The following is an 11,191-nucleotide window of genomic DNA, read 5'->3' on the forward strand; positions in this document are numbered from 1 at the left end:
CGCTGCGGCCCCGGGGAGCAGGCGCGGGCGGTGCGGCCCCCGCTCGGCCCGACCCCGGGCTGCCTGCGGGAGGCGGAACAAAATGGCGAAAGCCAACATGGCCGTTCGGAGTTAGTGACTCCCAAATAAACAGCGGGTGTCCGGCGCTTCCCTCCGCAGACCGGGTGTGCCAGCAGCCGGGGCTGTCCCTGTGGGTCCCCTTCCAGAACGCCGCCACTGCCGTCACCAACCTCTACAAAGGTAAGGGGCCGCCCCGGCCTCCCCCAGCAGGGCTTCCCCTTGTGCCTGGGTGCTCCGATAAGGTCGCCCTGGCGCTGCCTGGGTCGGTCTCTCTAGCTCTCCCCACTGCTACAGCTCACAGTGGATTTTTCTACTTTAAGAGGGTCCACGGCAGTGACTAATCCTTCAAAAGTTTCACCCTGGGCATTTTGACAAGGGAAATGGTGAGGTGTGGCTCTCCTGCATAAGTGTGGTGGGCATAGAGCAGGCCAGGGAGCAGTGCTTGAGGGAGCGCTTGAGGGTGGTGGCTTTGTATTGCTGAGTTCCTAGACAGTAGTGGTCGCAAGGTGACAGGCTTCACAGCTGGCTTGTATTTCATTGAGGGTCGTGTGCATAATGAATACAGTAATGCAACTTACTGTGTTTGTATTGGCATCAGTGACATTTTATTAAGTCTTTTAGGGTTGTGTTAAAGATCATTTAAGCTTACGAGATTTTATCCATTGGAATCCTTTTGCTAAATTTCAACCATTTTTATACATCTTTGTCACCATAACAAATTTCAAGTATTACTTTGGACAACAGCAGGTGAAAATCTATTGGGAAAGGTATGTGATTTAACAGCTACTGAGTTCTCTTGTTCACATCTGAGTCAGATCATATTAAATTTAGTGATTTCAGTATTTTAAAATGTCTAGGATGATTATAAGAAATTAACTTAAAAAAAAACAACTCTTCATAAAAACTTGCAAAAGAATGGATCTGCCAGTTGTTGATGCACACAAATATAGTTACATTTAGCTGTTAAATTGCAGGTTTTTTTCATGTTTTCCAAAAATTCCACTTCTAAACTGCTGATATTGGGTATTATGAGGCTTAATTTTCTTTTCTTTTACAAAAAATAGCTTACTTGGAAAAAGTTGCTATTAGAAAAACATTCTGTGAACTTACCCAAACCAGCTTTTGCACTGCTTAGTTCAGAAATGTCTGTCTTACTTCAGCTTGGTTATGAGTTGAGAGATGACTTTAGAAAAAGACTTGGACAAACCATTGTGTTCCTGATTCTCATTTTTGGAATGGTGCATTTGCTTCCTTCTCTGTCTAGAATTCTAGGTGGTAGAGGATGTTATCATGCTTTTTACCTCTGGCTTTGCATTTAGATGGCTTGTGAATTCATTAATTTATTTAAATTATTTTAAATACTATACTTACCAGCATAGTATTTCTGACTGCTAATCATGCTTTTTACGAACAACAAATGAGTGTGGGAAACAATAGATATCTAACCACTGTTGTCTATGGTAGAGGCAAGTCTACAGTGCAAGTGCTTACAATTTATCTTGATTTGCAAAATACAACATATCATAGGTGAAGAGATGGAAAATTACAGGTGAGGCCATTCTGTAGTTCTTTGAATGGAATTCAGGCTTGAATGAATGGCTCAAGATGCTAGTCATTAGACAAGGCTTTGACAGAGCAGCCAAAAAAGCGCTCATCCTGTTTCCTTGATGAGTCCAACTACAACATCTTCCATTTTCTTGTATTACCACTTGACAAACAGGAACTGTTGTATAAATCACACCTGTACTTCAGCTAGAATAGCTATATGTTGAGGCAGTCAAGGGGTTTAACTTCTTATGACTTTATCTATACTATTTTTAAATAAGTTTCATATTACTCTTAAATGTAGCAAAAAATAATCATTAAATTTAATATGATCTTACTCAGATGTGAACAAGAGAACTCAGTAGCATTTAAATTGTGCATCTGTCCTAATACTTTGGACAGCAGCAGGTAAAAACTAATACCTGAAATTTGTTACAGTGATAAAGGTTTATAAAATGGTTGAAATTTGGCAAGAGGATTCCAGTGGACAAAGTCTCTTAAATTTTAAATTGTGCACTAGAAGGGCTAAAGGGTAAATACAAACCCTTTTAAATACAAACAGTACTAAAAAAGGCACAAACCTTGTTTTCTTCTGTGGATAAGGAATGTAGCTGTTCAGTAGTTTTTTGTTATTGTCAAGTGTGCGGGTGGTAAATGTGCTTTCTATGAAGCTGTCAAAATTATTAAAGAATCATTGGATGATTTAAAACTTCTTTTATCTTGAATTCTGTCAATTTTTATGTCCCTAATAGGTTTCCATTACTTACCGTCTGTTCAGTTTTTCCCAAATACTTCATGTGGTCTGCATGCAGTTTTTAGTTGTGAACTTGATGTGAGCGTTAAGTATTTCCACAAAACATGTAGTGCTTGATGCATAGATACTTTTGTCTTTAGGTTTGCCAACAAATGCTCATCCAAACAAGCTAAATTGGCAACAGGGTATTTTAGTTTTCTTCCACACCCTAGTTGATTGGCTCTGAAAATATTTTGGATGCCTCTATAGGTCAACCCCCCTCCCTCACCTTTTTGGGTTTTTTAAAAATATTATCATAGAAAATTATAGAGACTTTCTGCTTTCTCAGAACCAAATTCTTCGTCTTTTTCTGCCTAGGAGAGAGTGCTGACATGTTGTTAACACTTTAGCCAGCATCTCTTGTTTTACTATTTAAAACAAGACAGTTGTGTAAATATATTGTTTGATTTAAACACAGGAATTGCAAATACAATAGATCATGGGAAGGGACAGAACTTGTGGTTCGTTTGTGAAATTGGGATAGTTGTAGTTGAAACCATGGGTGTGTCTCTTGTAGTGATGTTGAAGCCCTAAGCTTGCTGTATCTGCTGACCTTGTATGACTGGAACTCTTGGTCAGTTCCTCCAGTGTTAAATGTGCCTGGCAGCAGCCTCTCTTTCCTAGTGTACGTGACACCTTGAGTCTTAATGGCTTTTAAATGTACCCTCTTGAACTCTTGTCTTGCAGTTTGTAGTAACTTTAATAGCTGACAGTGCATAGGAGTTCTTGGAGCTTCTGTCATCTTAGTTGTTTTCTAGTCCTTAAGCATTTATGTTTTTTCTATGTGCCTAAAATGTTTTTATGATGAGATGGAAGGCTGTGGTATGAACTTGATAAAGCTAAGAGATTGTTTATCAGTTTCTTAGGGTCCCTATAGTTTGAGAATTAAACTGTGCATTTTTAAATATTTTGAATTCTTAGGGTTTTAATAGCTATTTAACTGCCATAAAGTTTTACCTAGAAAAATAATCTTTATTAATGGATAAATATGCTAATTAGATTCTCCCTCCCCCATGGATAATAAAATGGTACCATTAAAAGTGGCTTGTCTCAGTAGGCTTTTGACTCTCTCCATATTGTTGATGGCTTTATCATTACTTATACTGTGTTTCTTTTACGTTTTAAACACTTTGTAATTTTGCTTATAGGTAAACTTGGTAGAAAAGTGAGAGACAGGCTAATCCTGAAAACAGCTATTTTGAGACCCTTTCTGCAGAATGTGCTTTTTAATAGTTTAGGCATATTGCTTTTCTTTGAGTTTTTCCCCAATCAAAGGAAAAATACCAGCATGTAGAAAAGCTAGCAAATACTGCCAGATTTTTAAGTATGTTCTTTGAGATACCTTTTCTAGGAAATTTAAAGGGAGTTTAAGTGGAATTTCCAACACTTATTTTCATGTGTTGCTTATGGAACAACAGCCAACCTGCTTGTCTTGTTCATACACTGAAATCACTCTTGGCAAAACTCTGAGAACAAATTACTGTGGTAGAAGCAACAGAATGAGCACAGTTAATGAGTAAAGAACACTTTTATGTCCCACAAACTGTGACTTACATCAGTATATTGCTGAAATCATTGTTCAATCCATTTTGAATCCCCAATAAGGTTTAAGTTGTCAATCAGTATCTATAAGAAACTTCTTGAGTGAGAACTTGTATACTGAATAAAATGCACTTTAAGAGTATGTCTCACTAAACCATTAGCTTCATCTTAAGTTAATATCTACTAAAACTTGCACTGGCTTTGCAAGGAAAACATGCCAACAGCTTTATATCCACCATGTCTTCATGGGCTATCAAATACCCAAGTTGGGGAATGACTCAAGAGGCTTTGTGTGAGAGATGCTACAGAACAGGAAGCTCAAGCTTATAGTTACACACAGCATATTTAGATTTAAGGAATACTATAAAAATGCATTTGTTTGATAATTATTTGCCATGGGGAAGTATAGAAGAAATACTAAAAAAATTTTTTGAACGGTGTTTTCTTTCTTTCTAGGCAATTTCTTCGAACAGTCAGGTTTTAAATGATTAGGCAAGCTGTAACAGAGCGGTGGGGAAGGGTACTTAAGTGTATAATTCCTGAAGCTACTTCTTTTAAATTAGATTCCTTCCAGTTGCTGCTGTTTCACTCAAGTTCCATAACTCAGGTTCCATAGGTCATTGTTTACAGTGCTAGAATTAAAGCCCAAGCTTAATTTTAAAACACAAATTTCCAGCTAATCTTGTGTACCAAAATCACATTCTAGGTAATTCTCACTTATTTGTAGTAAAGGTTTTTATTATAGTACTGCAGTCAGGTTTGAGTTAGGATCACAAGTCTGCTGTGTTGGATAGTGATTTAATAGAGAAAAGAGGTGTGATCCTTACCTTGAAATGTAGTAGTTTATAATACAACCAGGATATGAATTGTCCTGTGACTAATCACTTTGGAAGCTCATATAGACAAAAGTTTGATCTTGGTTAAATGGTGTCTTGAAGATTCGAAAAAGCACTGCCTGGAATCTCAACATGACAGGTAATTTAGAACGGCAGCGTAGTAAAAATCTTGTTTTCATCCATCCTTGTGGGAAGCTTTATTGCGAATGAATGTCTCACTAATTTAAATTGCTTCAGGTGTTAAAGTTCTTACTAAAAACATTTTTGTCTTTTTTTTTCTGCAGAAAGTGTGGATGCCCATCAGCGAAGTTTTGATGTAGGAATTCAAATTGGCTATCAGCGTCGCAATAAGGATGTGTTAGCTTGGGTTAAAAAACGCAGAAGAACTATTCGTAGAGAAGACTTGATCAGCTTCCTATGTGGAAAAGTTCCTCCTCCAAGAAACTCTAGAGCTCCCCCAAGACTGACTGTAGTATCCCCTAACCGAGCTACTTCAACAGAAACTAGCTCATCTGTAGAGACTGATTTGCAGCCTTTCCGTGAAGCCATAGCTCTGCACGGTAACAAACTTTCTCAGTGTTTCCTGAAATAAAGAGTGGGTGGGCTCTTTATGTAAGCATGCCTTCTGTTAAGTTTGGGGGTTTATTTGGGCCTGTTTTCACTAATTATATAACCAGAGTGGCATTGCACCTAACAGTCCAGAGGAGAGACATTTGTTATATTTGCTCTGAAGGATCTGTGGCTTATTTGCCTGTGGGAGGGTTGTTAGTTACTTGTGTAAAAAAGTGTATTGGTTTTAAATGAGAGAAGAAATTTTAAAACAGTAAAGGAATTATTGAAGGTTATTTTGGAACTGGTATATCCTGTAGCATTAGTGTGCAATGTGAGTTTAGGATACAGTTTATGGCCTGTTCTGCAGCATGAAAAGGGAACTTGTTGACTGGCACTCCTTAAAGCCCTATGTTTCCCAGTACAATGCTAGTAGAAATGATGTGGTTTCTAAAACATACTATAGTGAAAGTTGTGTTAACTGGCATTTTACTAGCTGGAATACTCTGTTAACTGGAATTTCCAATATCCCAATGCAAATTCTCACTTTAGCAACTGGAATCTTTGACGAGTCCCCCCATTTCTGCTGCTTTGGAACTTGATGATTTTTATTTTCTACTTGTTTTACGGGGAGGATAGTGGTCTGGTCAGTGCTTTGCTAGGTAATGTAGGAATGGATCATTGAGAGGGAGCAACGTTATCACTGTCTCAGACTTGCTGTTACTTTACCTAGCATTCTGACCAGTCTTGGCACAGACTGCTTAGTGAGACAAAATTGCCTCTATTCCTAAACAAATTGAAAATATGATAATCTTCATTATTCTCTGTACTATGTTAAAGAAACACTGCTTAAAAGCAGTGTTGCTTTTGCTGAGAGAACCTTTTACTGGTGCTACACAACATTGTTTTTACTTCTGGATAATCTGGTTAAAATGTTGCACTGCTAAGAGTGATTACTGTTATGTGAAATGGGGTGTTTTAGTCTCAGAGTTCTGGTACAGAACTTAGTTTTGTGCACTTCTGTTTGGTCAGCTAGCTCCTTGTTTGGTTTGAAAACTAGTCTCTTGGGTTTTGGAAACAGTTCCTAGTTCTCTGATAATCAGTTTTGCATAGTTCTTAACAAGCTTTATATAACATAGATCTTAATCTGATTCATAAGTGAACTATTGCTAGCTTTCAAGTGTTTTCATGCAATTTTTAAGATGGAATGAATTGATCAATTAGTGGGTAATTTATACATTCTTTATTTGTCTTTTTTTTTTTTTCCTTCAGAATAAAATACTAGTTACTTAAGGGTTATGACTTACGGGTTTAGGCTTCTAAAATATGTAACTGCAGCTGAACAGAATCTCCAAAGCATAAAAAGGTAGCCATATAAAAAATTATGTAGGGCCTAGTCCAGTTAACCTGTGTACTGGAAAAAATAGAACATTGAGTTATGTAGGCGGCAGGAAGAAAGAGCAAGCAGAGTATTCAAGTGAAGAAGTAGAAAAAGTACAGTACTTTGGCATCCAGAAACACATTTAAACAAAACATTTCAATAGTGAAATTGCAGCTAGAAATGTAGGGAATATAAAGATCAACTGATGGAGTGTATTTGCAACTGGTGCTTTCCTTTGGGTGCAACATTTCCCCCCCCCCCCCCCAATTTTCAAGGCAAAGATCTTTTATTACTTACCCCAGAGTGGAATTTTGCACTTCTCTTAGAACAGGCCCTAGCTTACAGTGCCACTTGTGCTTACCCAGCAGGTCTAACTGGGTGTTGCATCTGTAGCACTTCTTTTAGAATCTAGTCTGGTGTGTGTATAGTGAAAGAGTGATCCAGGATGACTTTCTGCAGAAGAAACAAAGCATTTAGAGAAGATTTTGAAGCTATGTGCTCATAGACTACTTTAGGTAAAGGCTGACATCAGGGAGTAGTAATCTAGGCAGACATAACTTCAGGACCTTGGCAGGTGCTTTCTCAATCTGGTTCCCTTAACCAGTTTCCCCATATTGAGTCCCTTCTAAACTTCTGTCATGATTTTAATCTGTGGTGTAGCCTCTTTTCTATAGGCAAATTTTGACAGGAAAGTGGTTTATCTTGAGGTTCTTCCTTCCCATCTTGTTTCTTCCTTCCCCCAGCCTTACAGCTCCAATTGAAGTAATTTTTTCTGGAGACGACAACAACATGGTAAAAATGCAGTTTTCATGAATGGTTGTGTTAAATGTTGATTTGCAGGGTTATTTAATTCATGGAGGTGCTTGAATTTTTAAGGTATTTAGAAACAAGTAATTTTGTTTTTATAAGAAACTGATGTATGAAGGGGTTCATTAGGTTTGAGTTTTCCCTTAATGCAGTTGAGCTATAGAATAATTTGGAAATGTCCTGCTTCCATTTTTTTACCTGGCAGACAACTTCAGCTGTCTGTCCCTCTTGGATGAGTTCTTCCTGACACCAGTGTCAAATCTGTTCCTGAGATGCAGATGTATCCTGCAGTAGTCCTTTGATCATGTTAATGTCTGGCTTGCTATACTTTTTTTTTTTTAAGGTTTCTCTAGGTGAAGTGTGTATCTATAGCTGTAACTGTCATTAATCTTCAGAAAAGTAAAGCTAATTCATACTAGCATGGATTTGATTTAAGTCGAATCAATTTAAGTAATGGTTGAAATAGGTGGTCAGGAAGCCTTGACTTGATCATTGTTTTCTATAAGAAGTCCATTCTTGTTGTTTGATATCCTTTTCACTTAACTTCCTGAAACTTTGCACTTCTAGAGAGGTGTAAGGACTTGACTCGGTACACAATCTTGTAGAGCAACAACAGGGCTGATGGGTAGTTAATCAGGTCTGTTATATCTCATTTCCACATACTGCTGTTAACAAAAATATTGTTTCTGAAGAGACACATCCACAGTTTGAGAACTGAAACTAAGCACCACAGAGATGCTTAATGGGACCAGTGTTTCTCAACCTGTGGGTGGAAACCCAAAAGTGGGTCCCAAGAATATTTCAAAGGGTTGCGAGCTGCAACAGGGTAGCAGGAAGGCGCCTGCCCCTTTCAGTGGGGGAAGGGGATGGCGGAGAGCTGTGTGGCCTGGCTGGTGGCACAGGGCTGGTGCCTGTGCTCACAGGGCCGGGGTGGCTGGAAGATGCTGCTTTGGGGGCAGGAGGGGCCATGACTGGTTGCCTGGCGTGGTGTGGCAGCTCCCACCAAGGGCAGGGGGTGTGCCACAGGCCTGTCCTCCTCCCTCCATGCCAGGGCTGGACTTGCTCCACTGCTACCCACGTGAGCTGGAGCCAGTGTGCTATGGCCAGAGTGGGGTGGGGGCAGCCTAGCTGGAGGGGACAGGGGGCTGTGGGTTAGGAGTGAGGGACACCAACCAACACGGCTCAGTGGGGCAGGGGACTAGGGTTCAGGCTCAGCCTAAAACAGTGGTGTTCTTCTTTTTTCCGCCCCCCCCCTCCCCACCTCCACTGGGACCCGTTTGCAAAGATCCATGGCCTGTCCTCACCCATACCCCCATACCCTGCTGGTGCCTGAACCTGAGTCCCCTGCCACCCTGGGGCATGCTGGTTGGTGTTCCTCACTCCTGACCCACAGCCCTGTCCCCTCCCAGCCTAGCTGGAGGGGTCCCCAGCTGCCTCCATCCCACTCGGGCCGTAGCACGTTGGTTCCAGCTCATGCGGGCAGCAGCAGAGTGAGCCCAGCCCCTGGCTGGAGGGAGGAGAGGCTTGTGGCATCCTCCCATGCCTTTGGTGGGAGCTGCTGCACCATGCCAGGCAGTCTGGTCATATAACCCGTGGCCTGTTGCAGTCTATTTATAAAACTTTTCTATAAAGGTTATATGAGTATATTGCCTAATTATATATAATTTGAGAAGTTAAAGCTCTAATATCATAATGGGATAGAGATTATAACATACCTTAAATATAAACCTATATAAAGATAGTTATAATTTTTTTAAAAAGCATTTTAACAAAAAAAATAAAAAATACCAAATAAAAAAAATCTGATTTTAAGTTCTAAAAAAAATCCGATTTTTTTTCTTGTATTTTTTTAATGTTGTTTTTTTTTAATCCACTGACAGACACCCTTTCTCCCCCACTCCTGCGCCTTCTGAATTGTTTCCCTTTAATAGTTACTAGACTCTTCCCAAAACTTTTAAATATTTTTGACTGCTACACATGATTTTTTTTTATTTTATTAAAAAAAAAAAAAAAAGCCTTCTCATTTTTATCAAGCTGTACTTGCTCTCTGATATATCTGCAAAGTTCATGTTGTATGTCTAATTCTCTTGAATTGGACAAAGTAGTTGAGAGTGAAGGGCCTAGTTAATGCTTCCAAAACTTGTTCTTACCTAGACTAACCCACTAGTTCTATAGTTCTTTCTTGATAGGTTCAGTTGGGAGTTGCAGTTTCTTTTTAACCATGCAGTATTCCGTTTTACAAAATAAAGACCTATGAGAAACTACTGCTCTGCCTTAATTTCCCAGCTTTTCTAATTTAATGTGGGTAAAGAATTACAGGGCTTCATCAGTCAAGTTAGCTGGCAGTCTTGTGAACTTAAAGGGTAGGGCTTTATTTTCTTTGACTTGCGTCTCTTTATTTTTACTACAGTCTTCTAAATACTGGAACTGGGGCGGTCCTTAACCTAATATGTGTTCTTACATAGAAAAATCTGGTTTGATATTAGAGGTAGTGCAGAAGCTACCCAGATAATGGCGCAGTCTTAAAAAGAAAAAAAATGTCCAGGACACGCAATGTTTTTATGAAACTTTTTGCTTATTATGCCACATTATATTAAACAAAACTTTAAATATTATATGGGACCTTTTGGGTAGGCTTGCCACAAATTAGCCCTCACACTTTCAAGTACCATTTCAGTTCCTTTTCCTTTCCTGTTGCTCAGTGTGCTGCTCTGCTCAGTTTTCTGCTGCTTGCTTTGTGCTTCCTGTCCAGTCTGCTGTGCTTTCTGCCATATCTGCTGTTGTCCTGATCTACCAGGTGCCGTGTGCAGAGGTTGCTCATGCCAGTTGTGGCATGTATGCCACAAGCTGGCTATCCCTGTCTGAATAGCAGCACATGTGTAAATGGAAAAGTATAAGGTTAGCATACTGTGGTATCTCTGTTCCTTTATTTTGTGATGTCCAGCTTCCTAATCCTTGTTTTATGCCCTAACCTTAATTTCTTTTTCTTTGGCAACTTTTGGCATTAGTTTCTCTTGTGTAATAATGCTGCTATTCTCTTTGTCGAATTGATTTTGTAGGCATCCATGTGTTCAGTAAGAAACTGGGAAAGCTATAGAAGATGCAGGTTGCAAAGGAAGGAGGACCCTGCAAGTAATCCCTAGATTACATGGGTTCTTTTCTAGCCTTAATCACAGCACTGTGATCGTATTCTGAGGAAGTAAAATGTATCCCCTACTGTGAGCAGGAATGAATTCCTTTCTGTACTGTCTTTTATCTGCCACAGATCCTTTCCCATTTTGATTTTCCTATCTATTTATTAGAATACTAGCCAATTGCCCGTTAAGGATTAAGGGGTGGGGGGATGGGGGAGTGGGCCTGGGCCCGGGCCTGGTGTTGGGGAGGGGGCTAGGCCCAAGGGTGGGAAGAAGCTGGCCCGCTGCGGCAGTGGGGTGAAGCAGCGGGCCTGGGCTGATGTGTGGCCAGGAGGCTGGTGGAGAGGGGTGGACCGGGGCCGGGGTGGAGGCACGCTCCTCCTGTCCCCTCTGCCCATCCGGCTATGGTGTGCCGTTTCCCCCTCACCTCCATTGGGTCCATTGCTGCTGTGTTGGCCTAGCAGGCAGGAACAATGTAAGGGTTGGGGCGGAAGAAGCCACTGGTGCTGGCCTCAGCTTACCCCAGCCCTGTTTTTTCTCTTTC

General features: G+C 40.2%; 1 protein-coding gene across 1 annotated transcript in view; it reads left to right on the forward strand.

Annotated features, from left to right (window-relative positions):
* Nucleotides 1–11,191, forward strand: part of CUNH16orf72 (chromosome unknown C16orf72 homolog) — a 24,810-nt gene that overhangs the window by 719 nt on the left and 12,900 nt on the right. Inside the window, exons 2-3 of the mRNA XM_019540092.1 lie at nt 142–240; nt 5,061–5,336. Of these exons, the coding sequence (XP_019395637.1) occupies nt 142–240; nt 5,061–5,336 (375 nt within the window). The remainder of the gene's footprint in view (nt 1–141; nt 241–5,060; nt 5,337–11,191) is intronic.

Source organism: Crocodylus porosus, unplaced genomic scaffold, assembly GCF_001723895.1.
Source record: "Crocodylus porosus isolate Cpor-Errol unplaced genomic scaffold, CroPor_comp1, whole genome shotgun sequence".
Taxonomy (NCBI): Eukaryota; Metazoa; Chordata; order Crocodylia; family Crocodylidae; genus Crocodylus; species Crocodylus porosus.